This window comes from Littorina saxatilis, linkage group LG10 (genome assembly GCF_037325665.1).
Source record: "Littorina saxatilis isolate snail1 linkage group LG10, US_GU_Lsax_2.0, whole genome shotgun sequence".
Lineage (NCBI taxonomy): Eukaryota > Metazoa > Mollusca > Gastropoda > Littorinimorpha > Littorinidae > Littorina > Littorina saxatilis.
Genome location: NC_090254.1, coordinates 16,059,463 through 16,077,473, shown reverse-complemented (window position 1 = coordinate 16,077,473; position 18,011 = coordinate 16,059,463). Strand labels below are relative to the sequence as shown.

The 18,011-nt window shown below is 41.6% G+C and overlaps 1 protein-coding gene across 1 annotated transcript in view; it reads left to right on the top strand.

The window, feature by feature from the left end:
- The first annotated feature begins 1,338 nt into the window (after positions 1–1,338).
- LOC138978286 (uncharacterized) overlaps positions 1,339–18,011 on the top strand; it is a 42,653-nt gene continuing 25,980 nt past the window's right edge. The window contains exon 1 of the mRNA XM_070350965.1: positions 1,339–2,124. Coding sequence (XP_070207066.1) covers positions 2,044–2,124 — 81 coding nt within the window. The 5' untranslated portion in view covers positions 1,339–2,043. The remainder of the gene's footprint in view (positions 2,125–18,011) is intronic.

Sequence of the window (18,011 nt, the reverse complement as noted above, 5' to 3'; positions counted from 1 at the left end):
ACCACCAACACCACCATAACCCCCACAAACAACAACAACAACAACAACAACAACAACAACAACAACAACAACAACAACAACAACAACAAACCGAAGATGAGCTCCTCTGCAAATGACATCCTGGCTTCAAGTATTTCTACCTTTTTGTCCCTTCTCCGGGAATCCTCTCGGTCGGTAACTGATCAAACTTCAAAGCCGGTCTTTTGAATAGCTGAGCTGCACGGTAATTATAGGTGTGGCGTAGGTAAGCCAACATGATTAAACACACACACTAATGCATGCACACACTCACGCGCGCACGTACACAAACGCACGCACACACGCTGACGAACAGCCGCTCGCACGCACGCACGCACGCACACACGCGCGCAAGCAAGCACGCACCCCCCACCCACACACACACACATTCACACACACGCATTAACACACACACAGACACACACACAGACACACACACAGACACACTCACGATTCCCAGAAAACAACTGGACAGATCTTCATGAAACATTCCATGCAAACTCTTCCAGACGATACCCCCAGGTGTTTTTACATTTAGTCAAGTTTATGTGTGTGCTTTTTTGTGAGTGTTTGTGTATGTTGTGTGTGTGTGTGAGATCTGGCATTTTCTAAATGGCCCCAGTCCGGGAGCCACTCTTTCCACGTGTTGTGCGTCGCGGGACCTCCTCTCACAGTTTGCTGAGTTGATTTAAATTTGTTGATGAATTTATTTCTCAAACAGATTTTTTTTAATTTCAAAATTAATTCATCAAAATGTCCCGCTGTACACAGAATTCACCCAGGCTGTTCATTTTTGGTATGTGACTATGTGGAGGGATGGTCTTATTCCACGTAAAAACTTGGCCAGATCTGAGATGGCGAGCGCGCGGAACTTTACACACGTTAAGGAGTGCGCTTTTAATGTCACTCACACACATGTGATTTATTCATTTGCTCTATAAATCGGACAACCTGGGTCAACATTGATTTCATGAATAAGCCGAATAAGTCAACGCTAAGATAAAGTTTTAGAGTTTGTTAGACTGGGAATAACAACACTTCATCTTCATACATTAGTGTCCTTTTACCTATCAGCTCTTTTGGCCGAATAAGGGAGTTGATTTTCAGCAACGATTCCGATCAGTCTTAGCTAGTTCACCACAACAGCCCACCAAAGTGGAAGCCTAGCTGTCACGCAGCCGTAACAGCATCCCGTGCCGGTGTCATTTGCATGTTTTTATTGAGTTGATTCCACTTGCCAGCCAATCACAGCACGGTGCTGTCGCATCAGTAGCGCGCGCGCCGACGGCAAAACAGCCTCGGCCATTGTCCTTGAGAAAAAGAGTAGGTGTGGGCAGTGTTTAAAAACATCGTTCTCCTCCGCGCACTCGGAAAATTACCCCCGAATAGACACGGAGAAACAGCGGCAGGACAGACAGACAGCGGACGACCGAGAAGAGACACACCTTGCACCATCTTTTTAGTAACACTCCAGGCTGCTTAGGACAAACACCACCCACGGCAGAAAGCAAGTGTTGCATCATTTGAGCGTTGACACGAGAAAACCGACCGACAAAAAACCCCACCTATTTTTGTTAAAGAGGCGGTACCCGGAGTATAAAAGGCCACCAGACGATCAGAGTCTCCGAGACGGACAAGACCAACGCTGCGAGTCGCTTCTCTTAGAAAGAACATTGGAAGCTGTGACAAGTGGGGTAGACAAGGATAAAGCTGAGAGCAAAGAGACTTTGGAGTAAAAGAATCACTGACTAAAGACAGTTATTTTGGAAGGCTGTCAATCAAAGTTCTAGGTAGTCCATAATAACAACAGAAAGAAGAAAAAAAACCAGAAAACAATAAGAAGAAAAAATCCCAGAAAAACGTCATCACCGGACACCAGTAGTTGCACCTTCGCCAGACAAAGACATTGAAGAACTCTGAAAGCTATTTTATTTTAGTGAAGCTAAAAAGTTACCGGCTTCTTTCTCTGCAGCACAACTTGTTTTCTCAGAAAAAGGACAAACCACAAAAACACTAACAGCAAACATGATGAAGCTTCTTCTGCAAATCTTCGCCGTCATCTTCGCCTGCCTTCTTCTCGCGTCTGCAGCTCCTTCATACGAACTGGTGAGTAGTCATTTCAAATTTATCTTTTAAACATATATATTAAGTATACATTCAAAATTGTGTAATAGGGCCTTTTAGAGCTGACCGCGCGCTTTTTTTTTGGCCTAACCTTTTTCATTTTAAGGGGAATATCTTACATATCTTCATTAATAAGCGTGACAAATCACTTGTCCGTGTGCTCTTCTTGAATTCCGGGTAAAGTAACACATGCAAAAAACAATTAATTTACTTACCTGCAAAAATTATGCACGCTATTCTTGTAAGGCAAAAAAAAAAAAAATAGGTGTGGTTACGGTAACATAGCCAAAAAAAATATGCTAGGAAGGTAGGCAATCACATTTTTTTTTAAACTTTTTTTTCTAGTAAGTACAAATTAAACCTACTTTACAGGGAAATAAGTGTGCGACTCGGGCGATTTTGCTTTCATTGCGTTTTCTGCACTGGTTTATTATTTTTTTTTTTTGGACAGATGTAATAAAAAGTTATAGGGTCGGCCCCTAAAAATAGGGTAGGTCGGGTTACCGTAACCACACCTATTTTTTTTAGGCCTAATAAAACAGGGTAACACCTTTTGTAACGCGAATCGGCGGGCGCGGTGGCCTAGTGTGTGTGTGCTGGTGTGTGTGTGTGTGTGTGTGTGTGTAGAGCAATTCCCGGAAAACTACTGGACAGATCATCATGAAACTTCACTTACACATTTTTCCAGACGATATCCCTGGACTTTTTTTTCTTTTTTTTTCTCGATTAATGTCTTGGATGACGTCATATCCGGCTTTTTACAAAAGTTGAAGCGGCACTGTCACACCCTCATTTTTCAATCATATTGAGTGAAACTTTGCACAAACAATCTTTGAGGAAGACTACGGAATCCGCTGTGTTGCTTTTGGGCTATTCGTAAATTGTGGGTTTCTTTTGTTCAATTTTTAATGTATGTGCATTTTCAGAGGTTTTTTTCAATGTCATTTTGCTACTTTTGTTGTCCTGTTTTTCTTTACCTCTCGGGTGGTAATGATCAGTAAAATGCGACTGCAAAAAAAGCTTGTTTTCATCGGATGAGGTTTTGTAAGACCTTGCTTCTTTCAGCGTTGAAGGGTTTTGTTATGTTGTTTGTTGCTGTACGAAAGGACGCTGGTTCAACGCTAAAACAAAGAGCTAAAGAAAAAAAAGAAAAGGGAAAGAAAGAAAGAAACAAAGAAAGAAACAACAAACAAACAAACAAAGAAAGAAAGAAAGAAAGAAAAAAAGAAAGAAAGAAAGAAAGAAAGAAAGATAGAAAGAAAGATAGAAGAAAAGAAAGAAAAAACAGAAGGAAAGAAAGAGAACAAAAAAAGAAAGAAAAAAGAAAGAAAGAAAGAAAAAAGAAAGAAAGAAAAAAAAGCAAGAAAGAAAGAAGTAAAAAGAGGATGGAAAGAATATAGAAAGAAACAAGTCGCGTAAGGCGAAAATACAATATTTAGTCAAGTAGCTGTCGAACTCACAGAATGAAACTGAACGCAATGCCATTTTTCAGCAAGACCGAAAACTCGTAGCATCGTCAGTCCACCGCTCATGGCAAAGGCAGTGAAATTGACAAGAAGAGCGGGGTAGTAGTTGCGCTAAGAAGGATAGCACGCTTTTCTGTACCTCTCTTTGTTTTAACTTTCTGAGCGTGTTTTTAATCCAAACATATCATATCTATATGTTTTTGGAATCAGGAACCAACAAGGAATAAGATGAAAGTGTTTTTAAATTGATTTCGAAAATTTAATTTTGATAATAATTTTTATATATTTTAATTTTCAGAGCTTGTTTTTAATCCGAATATAACCATATTTATATGTTTTTGGAATCAGAAAATGATGGAGAATAAGATGAACGTAAATTGGGATCGTTTTATAAATTTTTACTTTTTTTTTACAATTTTCAGATTTTTAATGACCAAAGTAATTAATTAATTTTTAAGCCACCACGCTGAAATGCAATACCGAAGTCCGGGCTTCGTCGAAGATTACTTGAAAGACCGGCACGGTGGCCTAGTGGTAAGGCGTCCGCCCCGTGATCGGGAGGTCGTGGGTTCGAACACCGGCCGGGTCATACCTAAGACTTTAAAATTGGCAATCTAGTGGCTGCTCCGCCTGGCGTCTGGCATTATGGGGTTAGTGCTAGGACTGGTTGGTCCGGTGTCAGAATAATGTGACTGGGTGAGACGTGAAGCCTGTGCTGCGACTTCTGTCTTGTGTGTGGCGCACGTTATATGTCAAAGCAGCACCGCCCTGATATGGCCCTTCGTGGTCGGCTGGGCGTTAAGCAAACAAACAAACAAACAAACAAACAAACAAACAAACAAACAAACAAACAAACAAACAAACAAACAAACAAACAAACAAACAAACAAACAAACAACAGGTCCTGAAAGGGGGTCCACTGTCCCAACTTGTAAAGACACATTAAACAATTCAATATGTCTGCAGTTTTGCGGTAAAGTGGAGTTCCTGAATCAGATCTTGCCAACTTCTTCTTCTTCTTCTGCGTTCGTGGGCTGAAACTCCCATGTACATTCGTGTTTTTTGCACGAGTGGAATTTTACGTGTATGACCGTTTTTTACCCCGCCATTTAGGCAGCCATACGCCGTTTTCGGAGAAAGCATGCTGGGTATTTTCGTGTTTCTATAACCCACCGAACTCTGACATGGATTACAGGATCGTTTTCGTGCGCACTTGGTCTTGTGCTTTGCGTGTACACACGGGGGTGTTCGGACACCGAGGAGAGTCTGCACACAAAGTTGACTCTGAGAAATAAATCTCTCGCCGAACGTGGGGACGAATTCCCACTGACAGCGGCCAACTGGATACAAATCCAGCGCGCTACCGACTGAGCTACATCCCCGCCCTAGATCTTGCCAACAGCTGAAAGACAGAAATCTGAATAGTGTTATATCAAGTAACTCCCGCGCACTTTCTTCTTTAATAATACGTGTCGCATTGCAAATAGAATATAAAAAGAGAAAGAAGCAAAGAAGGGACAGAGAAAAAAAAAAAGGTCAGCGGGGGATTCGAGTCCGCATCCTTATAAGAGTCATTTCTAACACTTCCATTGATAGAGAAGATAACAAGACACGCGCAGATATTTTCAGACAAGTGGGTGTATATATATATGATTTATAAAAGTTATAGAAAGAAACCCACAAGATGTAATAAGGCCGGGGGTTCAGGAATGATTCTGTGTGTCGGTTCTCTAGCTTCAGAATGGCGTCTCAGACAAATGATAAAACGAAAAAGTGAGAAAAAGAGAGAGAGAGAGAGAGAGAGAGGGGGGGGAGGGGGGAGGGAGAGAGAGAGAGAGGGGGGGGAGAGAGAGAGGGGGGGGGGAGAGAGAGAGAGAGGGGGGGGGAGAGAGAGAGAGAGAGAGAGAGAGAGAGAGGGGGGGGGGGGAGGGAGAGAGAGAGAGAGAGAGGGGGGGGGAGAGAGAGAGAGAGAGAGAGAGAGAGAAGAGCGGCGTTACAAACAGAACGTGCGAGAAAAAAGTAAAATTAAAATAAAAAAACCCATCAGATTTATATTAAAAAATAAAACAAAAATAAAACGAAAGTTGGTGCAATCAGCTTTTTGGCAGTTTAATCTCTTAGAGATTTGTCGGTTTAAACAAATACTTTTTACATATCGGATGAAAGACGCTTGGACATAATTACTGGACGCAGATTTCTGAGATTATTTCCAGTGTTTCTTATATTCTTTCCATGCCAGTTTTGGAACTATTTTCAACCTTTGCATCCTGCAATAGCTGATTATTTATCTAAGCACTCTCATAACACCCGGATATAACCTTTGAAGAAAGTAAAACCTCTGATTGGTCGGAAAGAAAAAGTCATTGAGAGATTTGCGTACTGTCTATCTAGAGAAGCTCCGTACAGTACTATTCCATGAAGACGACACCATCACGTTGATTCGTTGATGACACAACCATTTGTCGAGGATAGCGTAGGCACCCGGTCTGCTCCCCGCCTAAAAAAGGCCAGTGCCGTTCCGTCTTCGAGGGACTGCGTGGGTTTCATTTCGGAGTTTTCCTTCTCCTAGACGAGTTTCCTTCCATGGATGATGAGCCTCCTCTACCCTCGTTTTGAATTCAGAGTGGTCTTCTCTTAGGATAGCTGCCTGCCATGGTTGACGAGCCTATCCTGCCCGGCTATTTGACCCATAGCTGGAGGTTGGTTCGTGGGCACCTGGGCGTTTCCACACACCGGTGGGCCCGCATGCCGCACGTCTAGGGGCCAACCTCCTCCGAGTCCTTGTAGTCTAGCCTGGGGCCTTGCGGTACCCAGTTTACGCCTGTCGCCGCGATGGAGGCACTACATAGGGCTTGTTGTGGAGAGGTTATTGTACTGGCAGGAGAGACTGACGCATTCTGCTCTCTTTTCGCATTGTCCTAAAAAGGACAGACGGTGCTAGCCAGCGGTGAGGGCTGAAAGCGAGAAGTGACAAGCACAAGACACTTCGCCAACACACCAGACACGTCACACAACCGTTTGGCAGGCACAGTACTATTCAACTGTTCATCGGCTTCAGAATTCAAAGACCTCTGACATGATTGACTTTGTAAAATACCATGTTGACCCCTCCCCCCTCCACTCAAGTTTATTAAATGTTAAAGACTAACAAACAGATCAAACGAATCGAACTTTTGTGAAATGTTTTCCAAGGCATGGAATCAAATGTGACCCTCCACCACGAATGTCACCTCGCGCGGTTCTACGGGGAGTGTCTTGTAACAGTGCGAGGGTCACCTTTGTCACAGGCTTATAACTCAAACAGTTTTTGCTCTTTTCTAAAACGGATTTCACCACTGGATAGAACGTAAAAAATTCTTTAGGAAAATGGGAAAATATGAAAATCATGCAAAGGTGACATGCGACTCATACTGTGGTGGAGGGTCATAAATGTTGACAACATTTTGACTGATTTGGGGCTTTCTTGTTTTTTTAATATTTTTTTATACTATGTGAACACGAAAGGGATCCTTAGCTTTGTGTGCTTGGGTTACGTTTCGCTGTGCACCTCTAAAGACAGTCAGCTCTGCACCTCAAAAGACACTGAGCACTGCGCCGTTAAAGAAATTCGGCACTGCACCTTTAAAGAAATCCGTGAATGCACATTTACAGGAATTCAACATTGCACCTTTAAAAACATTCCTGCATTTAGCCACAGCGAAACTCCTTACTAAATTTTCACCTTCTTATTTCATTTACTCGAGTTGCGAAGTGTTAACTTAAAGTCATTAATGTCACAGGCGTGATCACAAGGGCAAGTGAACTGAGCTTCTGCATCTACTTCGCGAAAAGTGCAGGAAGGCGAGGCGTGACTAAGACTAAGTAGATGGTAATAGTTGCTGTAAGGGTAGTCCATGAAACGAACATGTTTTGTGTTGTTTTTGTTAGTTTGTGTAAGTTGGTTGCCGCCAATCCTGTACTTGTTTTTGAAACATTTCATGCAAAAATTAATCACAACTGGCATGAAGACCAAACAAATTGAGAAGAAAATGTTTTTGTTTTTTTCCTCAAATCGAGGTGCCTATTTCTAGGTAGCTCGTTGCAGTAAATATACTCTTTTGTTTGTTTGAACACTTTTTTCAGATAGTTATTAGGATATTCACGTGAACCTAGGCCCCTAAGCACATACATTTCAATATGTGTTACATATTATTTGATTTGGAATGTGTACCGACTAATTATTTATTTATGTCTGTTTTTGTGAGGCGCCTTGAACAGTTTTAGGATTTGCGTCATATAAATATCCTCATTGTTAGTATATTATTCTGGATGACTGAAAGTGCACACAGAAGAAAACTACATGTATTTGAAATCGAATTTCTAGGACTTATTCAAATCCGGGAGTCGAGCATCTTTAAGTCTGGACAATTAAGCATCGTGCAAAACGTGCCCGTCACAACAAACCTGAACCTTAATCTGCAATGCGGTTAATGGGCACTTCTTTAGCTGAACGATACCGCGTGACTCATGCGTGACTATGTCGAATGCCGCGTAGGGGTTGGCCTGCTTTACAAGAGCAATTCATCTTAGGGATCAGTTACACAAAACGAAATAATGTATTTTTATTGGGCTTTTTGAGACAGTGTGGAAGAAATAGCCCTACTTGTGACACTCATTTGCTGTTTAGGATTTTGTTCATGATGGCACTCTGAGTATTCAGTTCGGGCATTCTGAATATTTAGTTGCCCAGGGGCATTATTGGGAGACAGTGTGGTAGAAATAGCCCTACTTGTGACACTCATTTGCTGTTTAGCGATTTCTTTTTTTAATGACACTCTGAGTATTCTGTTGGGGCATCTTGAGTATTCAGTTTGGGCATCTTGAGTATTTAGATGGGGCATCTTGAGTATTCTGTTAGGGCATTTTGAGTATTTAGATGGGGCATCTTGAGTATTCTGTTGGGGCATCTTGAGTATTCAGTTAGGGTATCTTGAGTATTTAGATGGGGCATCTTGAGTATTCAGTTAGGGTATCTTGAGTATTTAGATGGGGCATCTTGAGTATTCAGTTAGGGTATCTTGAGTATTTAGATGGGGCATCTTGAGAATTCAGATAGGGCATCTTGAGTATTTAGATGGGGCATCTTGAGTATTCAGTTAGGGCATCTTGAGTATTTAGATGGGGCATCTTGAGTATTCAGTTAGAGTATCTTGAGTATTTAGATGGGGCATCTTGAGTATTCAGTTAGGGTATCTTGAGTATTCTGTTAGAGTATCTTGAGTATTCTGTTAGGGCATCTTGAGTATTCAGTTAGGGCATCTTGAGTATTCTGTTGGGGCATCTTGAGTATTCAGTTTGTATTCAGTTCGGGCATCTTGAGTATTCTGTTGGGGCATCTTGAGTATTCAGTTAGGGCATCTTGAGTATTAAGTTAGGGCATCTTGAGTATTCTGTTAGGGCATCTTGAGTATTCAGTTAGGGGATCTTGAGTATTTAGTTAGGGTATCTTGAGTATTCTGTTGGGGTATCTTGAATATTCAGTTAGGGTATCTTGAGTATTCAGTTGGGGCATCTTGAGTATTCAGTTAGGGTATCTTGAGTATTCTGTTGGGGCATCTTGAGTATTCAGTTAGTATTCAGTTAGGGCATCTTGAGTATTCTGTTGGGGCATCTTGAGTATTCAGTTAGGGCATCTTGAGTATTCAGTTAGGGCATCTTGAGTATTCAGTTAGGGTATCTTGAGTATTCTGTTGGGGCATCTTGAGTATTCTGTTGGGGCATCTTGAGTATTCAGTTAGGGTATCTTGAGTATTCTGTTGGGGCTTCTTGAGTATTCAGTTAGGGTATCTTGAGTATTCAGTTAGGGTATCTTGAGTATTCAGTTAGGGTATCTTGGGTATTCAGTTAGAGCATCTGGAGTATTTTGTTGGGGCATCTTGAGTATTCAGTTAGTATTCAGTTAGGCCATCTTGAGTATTCTGTTGGGGCATCTTGAGTATTCAGTTAGGGCATCTTGAGTATTCAGTTAGGGCATCTTGAGTATTCAGTTAGGGTATCTTGAGTATTCTGTTGGGGCAACTTGAGTATTCTGTTGGGGCATCTTGAGTATTCAGTTAGGGTATCTTGAGTATTCTGTTGGGGCTTCTTGAGTATTCAGTTAGGGTATCTTGAGTATTCAGTTAGGGTATCTTGAGTATTCAGTTAGGGTATCTTGGGTATTCAGTTGGGGCATCTTGAGTATTCAGTTAGGGTATCTTGAGTATTCTGTTGGGGCATCTTGAGTATTCAGTTAGGATATCTTGAGTATTCAGTTGGGGCATCTTGAGTATTCAGTTAGGGTATCTTGAGTATTCTGTTGGGGCATCTTGAGTATTGAGTTAGGGTATCTTGAGTATTCAGTTAGGGCATCTTGAGTATTCAGTTAGGACATCTTGAGTATTCAGTTAGGGTATCTTGAGTATTCAGATGGGGCATTCTGAATATTCAGTTGGAGACATCTTGAGTGTTCAGTTGGGACATTCTGGATACTTAAGTTGGGGCATCTTGAGTATTCAGTTGGGGCATCTTGAGTATTTAGTTGAGGCATCTTAAGTTTTTAGTTGAGGGCATTCTGAGTATTCAGTTGGAGCATCTTGAGTATACAGTTAGGGCATTCTGAATACTTAGTTAGGGGCATCCTGGGTATGCAGTTGAGTGCATTCTGAGTATTCATTTAGGGCATTCTGAAAATGTAGTTGGAAGCATCCTGGGTATGCAGTTGAGGGCATTCTGAGTATTCAGTTAGGGTATTCTCGGCTTTTAAAGTCCCTGACACGACGACGAGAGACGCCATTATTTGTCGTTGTAATTGTTTTCCGTTCGCGGCTAGTCTGGCCAGTTCGAGTAATTTTTGAACGATGCAAGCTTCCGTGACACAATTTGCTTATTTGCTGCATTGTCGTACATACAGGGAATGTTCGACTCCTCCAAGAATTAAAACGTTTATATTTTTAATGTCAAAGTGATTGGAACCGCAAAAAAAGCGTGGGTTTTTTCTTCTTAGATGTATGTTATCTTCCACTTTCATTGACGTTTGAGCCGAGACAGCCTTTGGCAAACAAGGTTGATGATGTATTATACAACGACACGTCGGACTGTTGTTTTCATGGGTGTGCGGCGGTTGGCCTAGTGGTAAGGCGTCCGCCCCGTGATCGGGAGGTCGTGGGTTCGAACCCCGGCCGGGTCATACCTAAGACTTTAAAATTGGCAATCTAGTGGCTGCTCCGCCTGGCGTCTGGCATTATGGGGTTAGTGCTAGGACTGGTTGGTCCGGTGTCAGAATAATGTGACTGGGTGAGACACGAAGCCTGTGCTGCGACTTCTGTCTTGTGTGTGGCGCACGTTATATGTCAAAGCAGCACCGCCCTGATATGGCCCTTCCTGGTCGGCTGGGCCTTAAGCAAACAACAACAACATGGGTGTGCTGTCTCCGTCCGTACATTGGTTTGTCCATCAAAAGCCATGGTGCCGATGACGTCAAAACTACAAAGCTTGCGCATACAAACACAATCCAGTTATATACCATTGACCGGAAGACTGAAGGGTGTGCCAAACCTCACCGTCCTGTGTTCGATGTCTAGGTCACTGGAAAAGCTTATACTTTGTGATAGTTTTTATCTCAAATAAATATGTGTGTATATTAGTCATGTTTTAGTTGAATTTTTCCGCACTGAAGCAGGAAATGTATGTTAATAATAATTAAAACATTAATAATAAAGAGCTCATCATCACAAAAACTCACGGCGATGGAATAACAATGTTGATGTTCATCCTCCGTATGTCTTTCTAAATTAGTTACTGATAGAACTATACTTTCCAGTCAGATTATCTGTATGTTGAACAAGTTATTTTGTGATAGGATTTTGTAATCCATTATCCTGAAACAGACGAATTTTAATTAACAAGTTCACTAAAAGCTTTTTCGGCTTGAGGTTAAGGTCGCTAGCTAAAGGTAAACGTCCGACATTAAAAAGGGCTCGGAGATTTTAATGCGTGTCCTCAAGTCCTTATCTTTTTCGTGTGTGCACGCAAGGTGTGTGTGTGTGTGTGTGTGTGTGTGTGTGTGTGTGTGTGTGTGTGTGTGTGTGTGTGTGTGTGTGTGTGTGTGTGTTGCCCTGACCGATATCTGCACTTTACAGTCAAGCACGTGCAACTTGGAAACATTTAAGGACAGTGCACTGCTTAGTGACTCACTGCATGCGCCTAATCATCCCACCCCATTGCACCATTTCAACCCAACATAATATCTCATCCTCCACTAGTTAACACAAACCCCCCGCGGGTTAGGGGGAGTCCCATATTGGTTGGGGCGAGAAAGAATGTACCCGATGCTCCCCAGCATGTCGTAAGAGGCGACTAACGGATTCTGTTTCTCCTTTTACCCTTGTTTAAGTGTTTCTTGTATAGAATATAGTCAATGTTTGTAAAGATTTTAGTCAAGCAGTATGTAAGAAATGTTAAGTCCTTTGTACTGGAAACTTGCATTCTCCCAGAAAGGTAATATATTGTACTACGTTGCAAGCCCCTGGAGCAAATTTTTGATTAGTGCTTTTGTGAACAAGAAACAATTGACAAGTGGCTCTATCCCATCTTTCCCCCCCCCCCCCCCCCCTTCCCCCGTCGCGATATAACCTTCGTGGTTGAAAACGACGTTAAACACCAAAGAAAGAAAGAACTAGTGAACACCCCCTCATTCCCACTCTCTTTTTCCCTTCTATGAACCCCCCCCCCCGCCCCATTTGAACTGTCATCTCTGTATCAAGCATTATAAGCTATTTGCGGACTTATCTCAATTAAATGTCAGTGTTTTACGACAAGAAAAGGAGCAGGAGGAAATAAACAACAGCAACAGCGACAGCAACGCCACCAATACACCCACCAACACCGACGCCAACAAATGTAATAAAAAGAGAATGGAAAGTCCAAGGGAAGCTGAGTCATTTTGTTTTCATTTTGCTGAGGCTATTTTCAAGTCGAAAGAATGTTTTAGGAAAAATATGTGCGCAGAAAAATGACTTGACATATCAGTCTCAAGATGAAGTCGCAATGGTTGCCAACATACATGAACTAACACCGAAAAATTATAATTAGCAAGTGAGTATCGGCTACTGTATGCAACTATAGTATCTGCAATCTGTTTTTCATCCGAAACGGCGCGCGACTTAACCCCAGACGGCATGGTATTTGACCTCAGCTATTTAGGTGCATTCCTTAAGCTCAGGTTTCGCATCTTTGAATGAACCGAATATGTGCGGAATTTTGCCGTAAGAGATTACAAAAGCGAGAAGAAAAAAACTGGCATCCAACGGTAAACAAGCATGCTGCCTTGAAAAAGATGCTATTCGTAGAAGCAGGTTATCTTATTTTGTGGAGCCTAACGACTCGTGTTTGACATAGAAACATCCTGTTTATCCCGCGCTTACAGACCATCGCAAAGAATAATCTATTTAAGCATCTAAATCTCTTGGCGTTTGTTTTTGTTTCTCTCAGATATTGTTTAGTGTTGAAGCGACAGGCTTGATAAAAACTTTCATCAAAGGACGTTTCGGCTAAGCGTAGAGTGCTATTAAGTGTTGATTTTCTTATTTTTTTCTCTGGTATAATTGTGCTTAATAATAGCTTGAGGTGGAAGTGTTATTGGAATTAACTGTGCGTACTATTCTCTTTAAACATCATGCAAGCTTGATTTATGTTTTTGTTTCATGCTCCCAACCATCAAAGCCGGCTTAAACTGTCACGTGACCGAGTTTTCAAAAGGAGGACATGCCTGTCTGTAAAGAGCCATTATTAGCTTCAGTATCAACCCCTAAGTTGTGATATTCTACACTTTGAAACGATCACTTTAATGTGCGAAACATTCTTTCTTTGTTTTTTGAAGAGGTAATCCGCTGCAAAATAGCAAAACGCATTCAGTTTTATGGAATGCTATGAAGTATCTCATTCCCTCAAGGATAATTAATGTTTTTGCACGCAACTATAAATTGCATGAATACAATGACAAATCTGCGCAGCAAAATTCTGCTCAGTATCACATGTTTAACGACTTGGAATGCGGAGGCTCTAAATATCTGGATCGTCACACCATTTAAACTTTTTGATGCAGCAAGAATGTCCACATCTCATTTACACCGTTAACATTTGCATTTAAATGTAGATTACCAAGTGGTCTCGTCATGCATCTGAAAAGAATAAATCTCCTCAATTTAACGATACTGCACTTTGTTTTTAAAGTCTCAACACTGCTAGTATACTAAAGAAGACAGTCATGCTTAAATATCTGAAGCTTCAAAGTTCGCATCTTGCCTCTGGTTAAAGAAATGTCGCTTTGTTTAATTATCAAAGTCATCATTATCACCAAAAATGAGAACAACAACAACAACAACAACAACAACAACAACATCGACAGCAGCATTAACGAAAGCAACAACAACCGTACACGCACCTTAAAAAGGTTTGGAAGCAATATTGTCCACTATAGGGCAAGGCCAACCGCAAACAATATTGTTCAGCCATCAAAAGTAATGCAGAAAAGACACAATTGTTTCATGTCTGTCGAAACCTGAAAATGTGTATTATGCGTTTAGTTCACAACCTTATTGAGGAATAAATGGACCCGTGTTGCTTCCTGTTGTTCCACCAGCGGCTCAGTTGCTTTAATTTGTCACCAGAAATACTTTATGAACTCTTTGATTTCAAGCCGGTTTCTTTCATCAACCAACATCGGCCAAACAGAAAACGCAATTACAGCTGATACAATCATTAAAAAAAAAACCAAGAAACGCAAACCAAACTTTTACACGCGCGGCAATGGCAAAACAAACAACGGAATAACAAAAACAAAATAAGTAGAACAAAAAGAAAAAGAAGAACATAAAATAATCTACTATTTACTACTCTGGCTGACACACACACACACACACGCACGCACGCACGCACACACGCACGCACGCATCAAGTGCGCACACACGCACGCACACACACACACACAAACACACACACGCACACACGCACACACACACACACACACACACACACACACACTCACACACACACACGTTCAGCAGCAGCAGCAGGATTAGCCTGAATAGACTGTTACACTTGTTCTCAACCCGGTAGAGTCTTAAGGTTTTTGCCTACCTATCAAATCAAAATAACACCATCCGATCTTGTCTATGTCTCTTGAATCAAAGTAACGCCATCCTGTCTGAACTAGTTTTAGGTTGAGCAAATACGTACAAGAACAATCATGCCTTTTTGCCCTATTCTGTGTGTGTGTGTGTGTGTGTGTGTGTGTGTGTGTGTGTGTGTGTGTGTGTGTGTGTGTGTGTGTGTGTGTGTGCGTGTGAGAGTGTAGCGCGTGCGTGCGTGCGTGCACGCGCGAACGTTGCGAATTATGTGATGCACAGGCACTTCATTCAGAAACAGCTAACATTCAGATTTTCAGTAGACCGCAGATTTTGGTTTTCACTTCCACGATGTTTTGTGTTTGTGTTTGTGTTTTGTTTTGTGTTTGTTTACTACAAGAGGACATTGACACTGACACTGACACAGTTTTATTGAATATGGGCCTACAGCCCCTTTCAATGGGGGGGGGGGGGGGGGGGGGGGGGGGGGGTGGGGGGGTACACATGAATCACAGGGAAAAATAGAAAACATGATATTTAAACGCATGCAAAATACACAGTGGTTTGTTCCAAGCTTTCCTCTATCAATAATCTTGCACATCAATGCTGCCTAATATATACATACAACCGAACAATAAATACAGCAACAACAAAACCTTCAGCGACAATTAATCCTCATTATTATTTAACAGTGACAATCTTAACTGAAATGCAAAAAAACAAAAACTTTGCTAAATCTACAATTGTTTCTGTGTCTTGTTTTTTTAAACATGGTAATCATACTGCCCAACTGATCACCAACACTTAAAAACTGTGCTAAATACTTTATTCTTAACTCACAATATGTTTGGCATTAAAAAAAAATGGATTTCGGTCTCTAATTTAACTTCACAAAAGGGGCAACACTTGTTTTCTGTTGAATTTTGGACGCGATATCTGTGGATATTTATCTGTGAAACACCCATTCTAAATTGAGCGATGACATTTCTGTACACATCTTTCCATAAAATGTCCACATAACGTTCTTTTTCAAAACAGGCTTTATATTTTCCATACAGTGATAGACGCTCACTCGATTCCAAATGATTACGCCAATCATGACAGAAGGAACTGCAGAGCCTCTCCTTCAGTTCTGCAAAAAACACCCTCTCGTTTCCACATCCAAACATCCAAACTTGGTAAAAATCCATTTTCACACAAAACTGCCTTTACATGCGTTACCCATGTGATACCACCTTTTTCGTGGAGGTTGAACAACATTTTGTATGCCTTCTTTGAATAAAAATTGTCTGGCTGTCTCAATAACCGTAACCAATATTTAATCAACCTTGTGACTGTTGTCACCCAAAGAGGATACCTACCCAATTCACCATACACAACATCATTGGGAGTTTTATCTACTACGTGTAGAAACCGTTTACATGCAAATAAATGAACACGTTCCAATTGGTCATACTTCTCATAACCCCAAATTTCGGCTCCATATGATAATATTGGCAATACTTGCGCATCAAATGAGTTACAACCCATGTTCTTTAAAGTATTCAAAATTTCGATCGTGCTTCGCTTTGCTCTTGTTGCTGCGTCTTCAATTGCGACGCCATAACTATGTCTTGTTGAAAAGGTGAGGCCAAGATATTTACAACCTCCAACTGATTCCCATCAAAAATCCATTTTTCTCTTGCACTTAAAAATCCGCCTTTTCTGAAAACTATTATTTTTGATTTATCCAGATTTACTCTAAGACCCAGTCCTTGCATTGCTGTACATAACACGTTTAACTGGTTCTGTAATCCAATAACAGTGGATGCTATCAAAGTGAGATCGTCAGCAAACAATAACAAAAAAGTTCAAGTTCCGTAGGACCGAGGGACACACCATGTTTGCCCTTTTCAATAATTTCGTTCGCCAACTCATTAATTAACAAAGAAAACAGCATTGGGCTCATAACACAACCTTGTTTCAGCCCTTGTAGACATTCGAAATAGTCCGTATAACCCTCATTGGAAAGGACACGTGCTTCAACAGTGACATACATAGCTCTTATCATTCTTAACATTCTTCCGCTGACACCCGATCTCATCAACACGGACCACAGCACAGTGCGGTTAACAGTATCGTAGGCCTTTCTAAAATCTATCAAACCAACATACAAGAGGACATTGCTACTAATCCATCTGACTTTGCCACTTTCAGCAAGGAAACAGAAGGAGAACAAGGTGTAGAACAAGGAAAAAGAGAACAAGAAGAAGGAGAACAAGTAGAAGATTCATTTTAGTAGTTCAAAATGAACTCTCTGAGCAAATAGGTTTTTTTTTATCAAGTTACGTACGTACATTCCTTTAATGCGAAGTCAAAGGTTCAGAATTTAATCGACATTTTAATCTAAAAATATCGCTCTTGACCGTGACCACGGCTTCGCTTTATTTACAACGATCTTGTATGCTTGAATTTGTTCATAAAAACCAAACCTTACCTTTGTAGGGTGCCTTTGAGTAGAAAAAGCCTGGTCGACTCTGGTTTCTTTTTTCTCTCGATTAATCCGATGAAAACAGTGCCTGAGACAGCAAGACTTGCTAACACTGAGAGCGGAAGGGGGGGGGGGGGGGTTGATGCAAGAAGCAGATACGTCTTGTTTGTGTTTCTGTAACACCTGCTAACGATAAAAAGGTCACTGTTCGGAGAGGAATCATTTTCACAGGAACGCTAAACGCTGCTACAAACGTCTGCATGAAGCAGACGACATTTGGCTTCCTCTTTCCGCGCATGCCCGTAGGAGGGGAGATAATCGCGTCGATCATTGCGTGAAGATGACCACAATCCTACCTCAAGGGAAGTAATCGTTTGATTGCACTCTGTGGGGAGAACCAGTACGATTGTTGCTAAAGGTCATGGGCTTTTTGTCCCCACCAACTTTTTGTGATCAAAGGTTTGTGGTAGGGTCATTATTTTCAGTCTGTCGCGATCTCTATATCATTCTGTTTACGTCTGTCTGTCTGTCTGTCTGTCTGTCTGTCTGTCTACCTGCCTGCCTGCCTGCCTGCCTGTCTGTCTGTCAGTGTCTGCCTGAGTCTGTCTGTCTGTCTGTCTCTGTCTCTGTCTCTGTCTCTGTCTCTCTCTCTGTCTCTCTCTCGCTCTCTCTCACACACACACACATACACACACACACACAAACACACACACACACAAACACGCACGCACGCACGCACGCTCGCAGACAGACACACACACACGCACGCACGCACGCGCACACACACACACC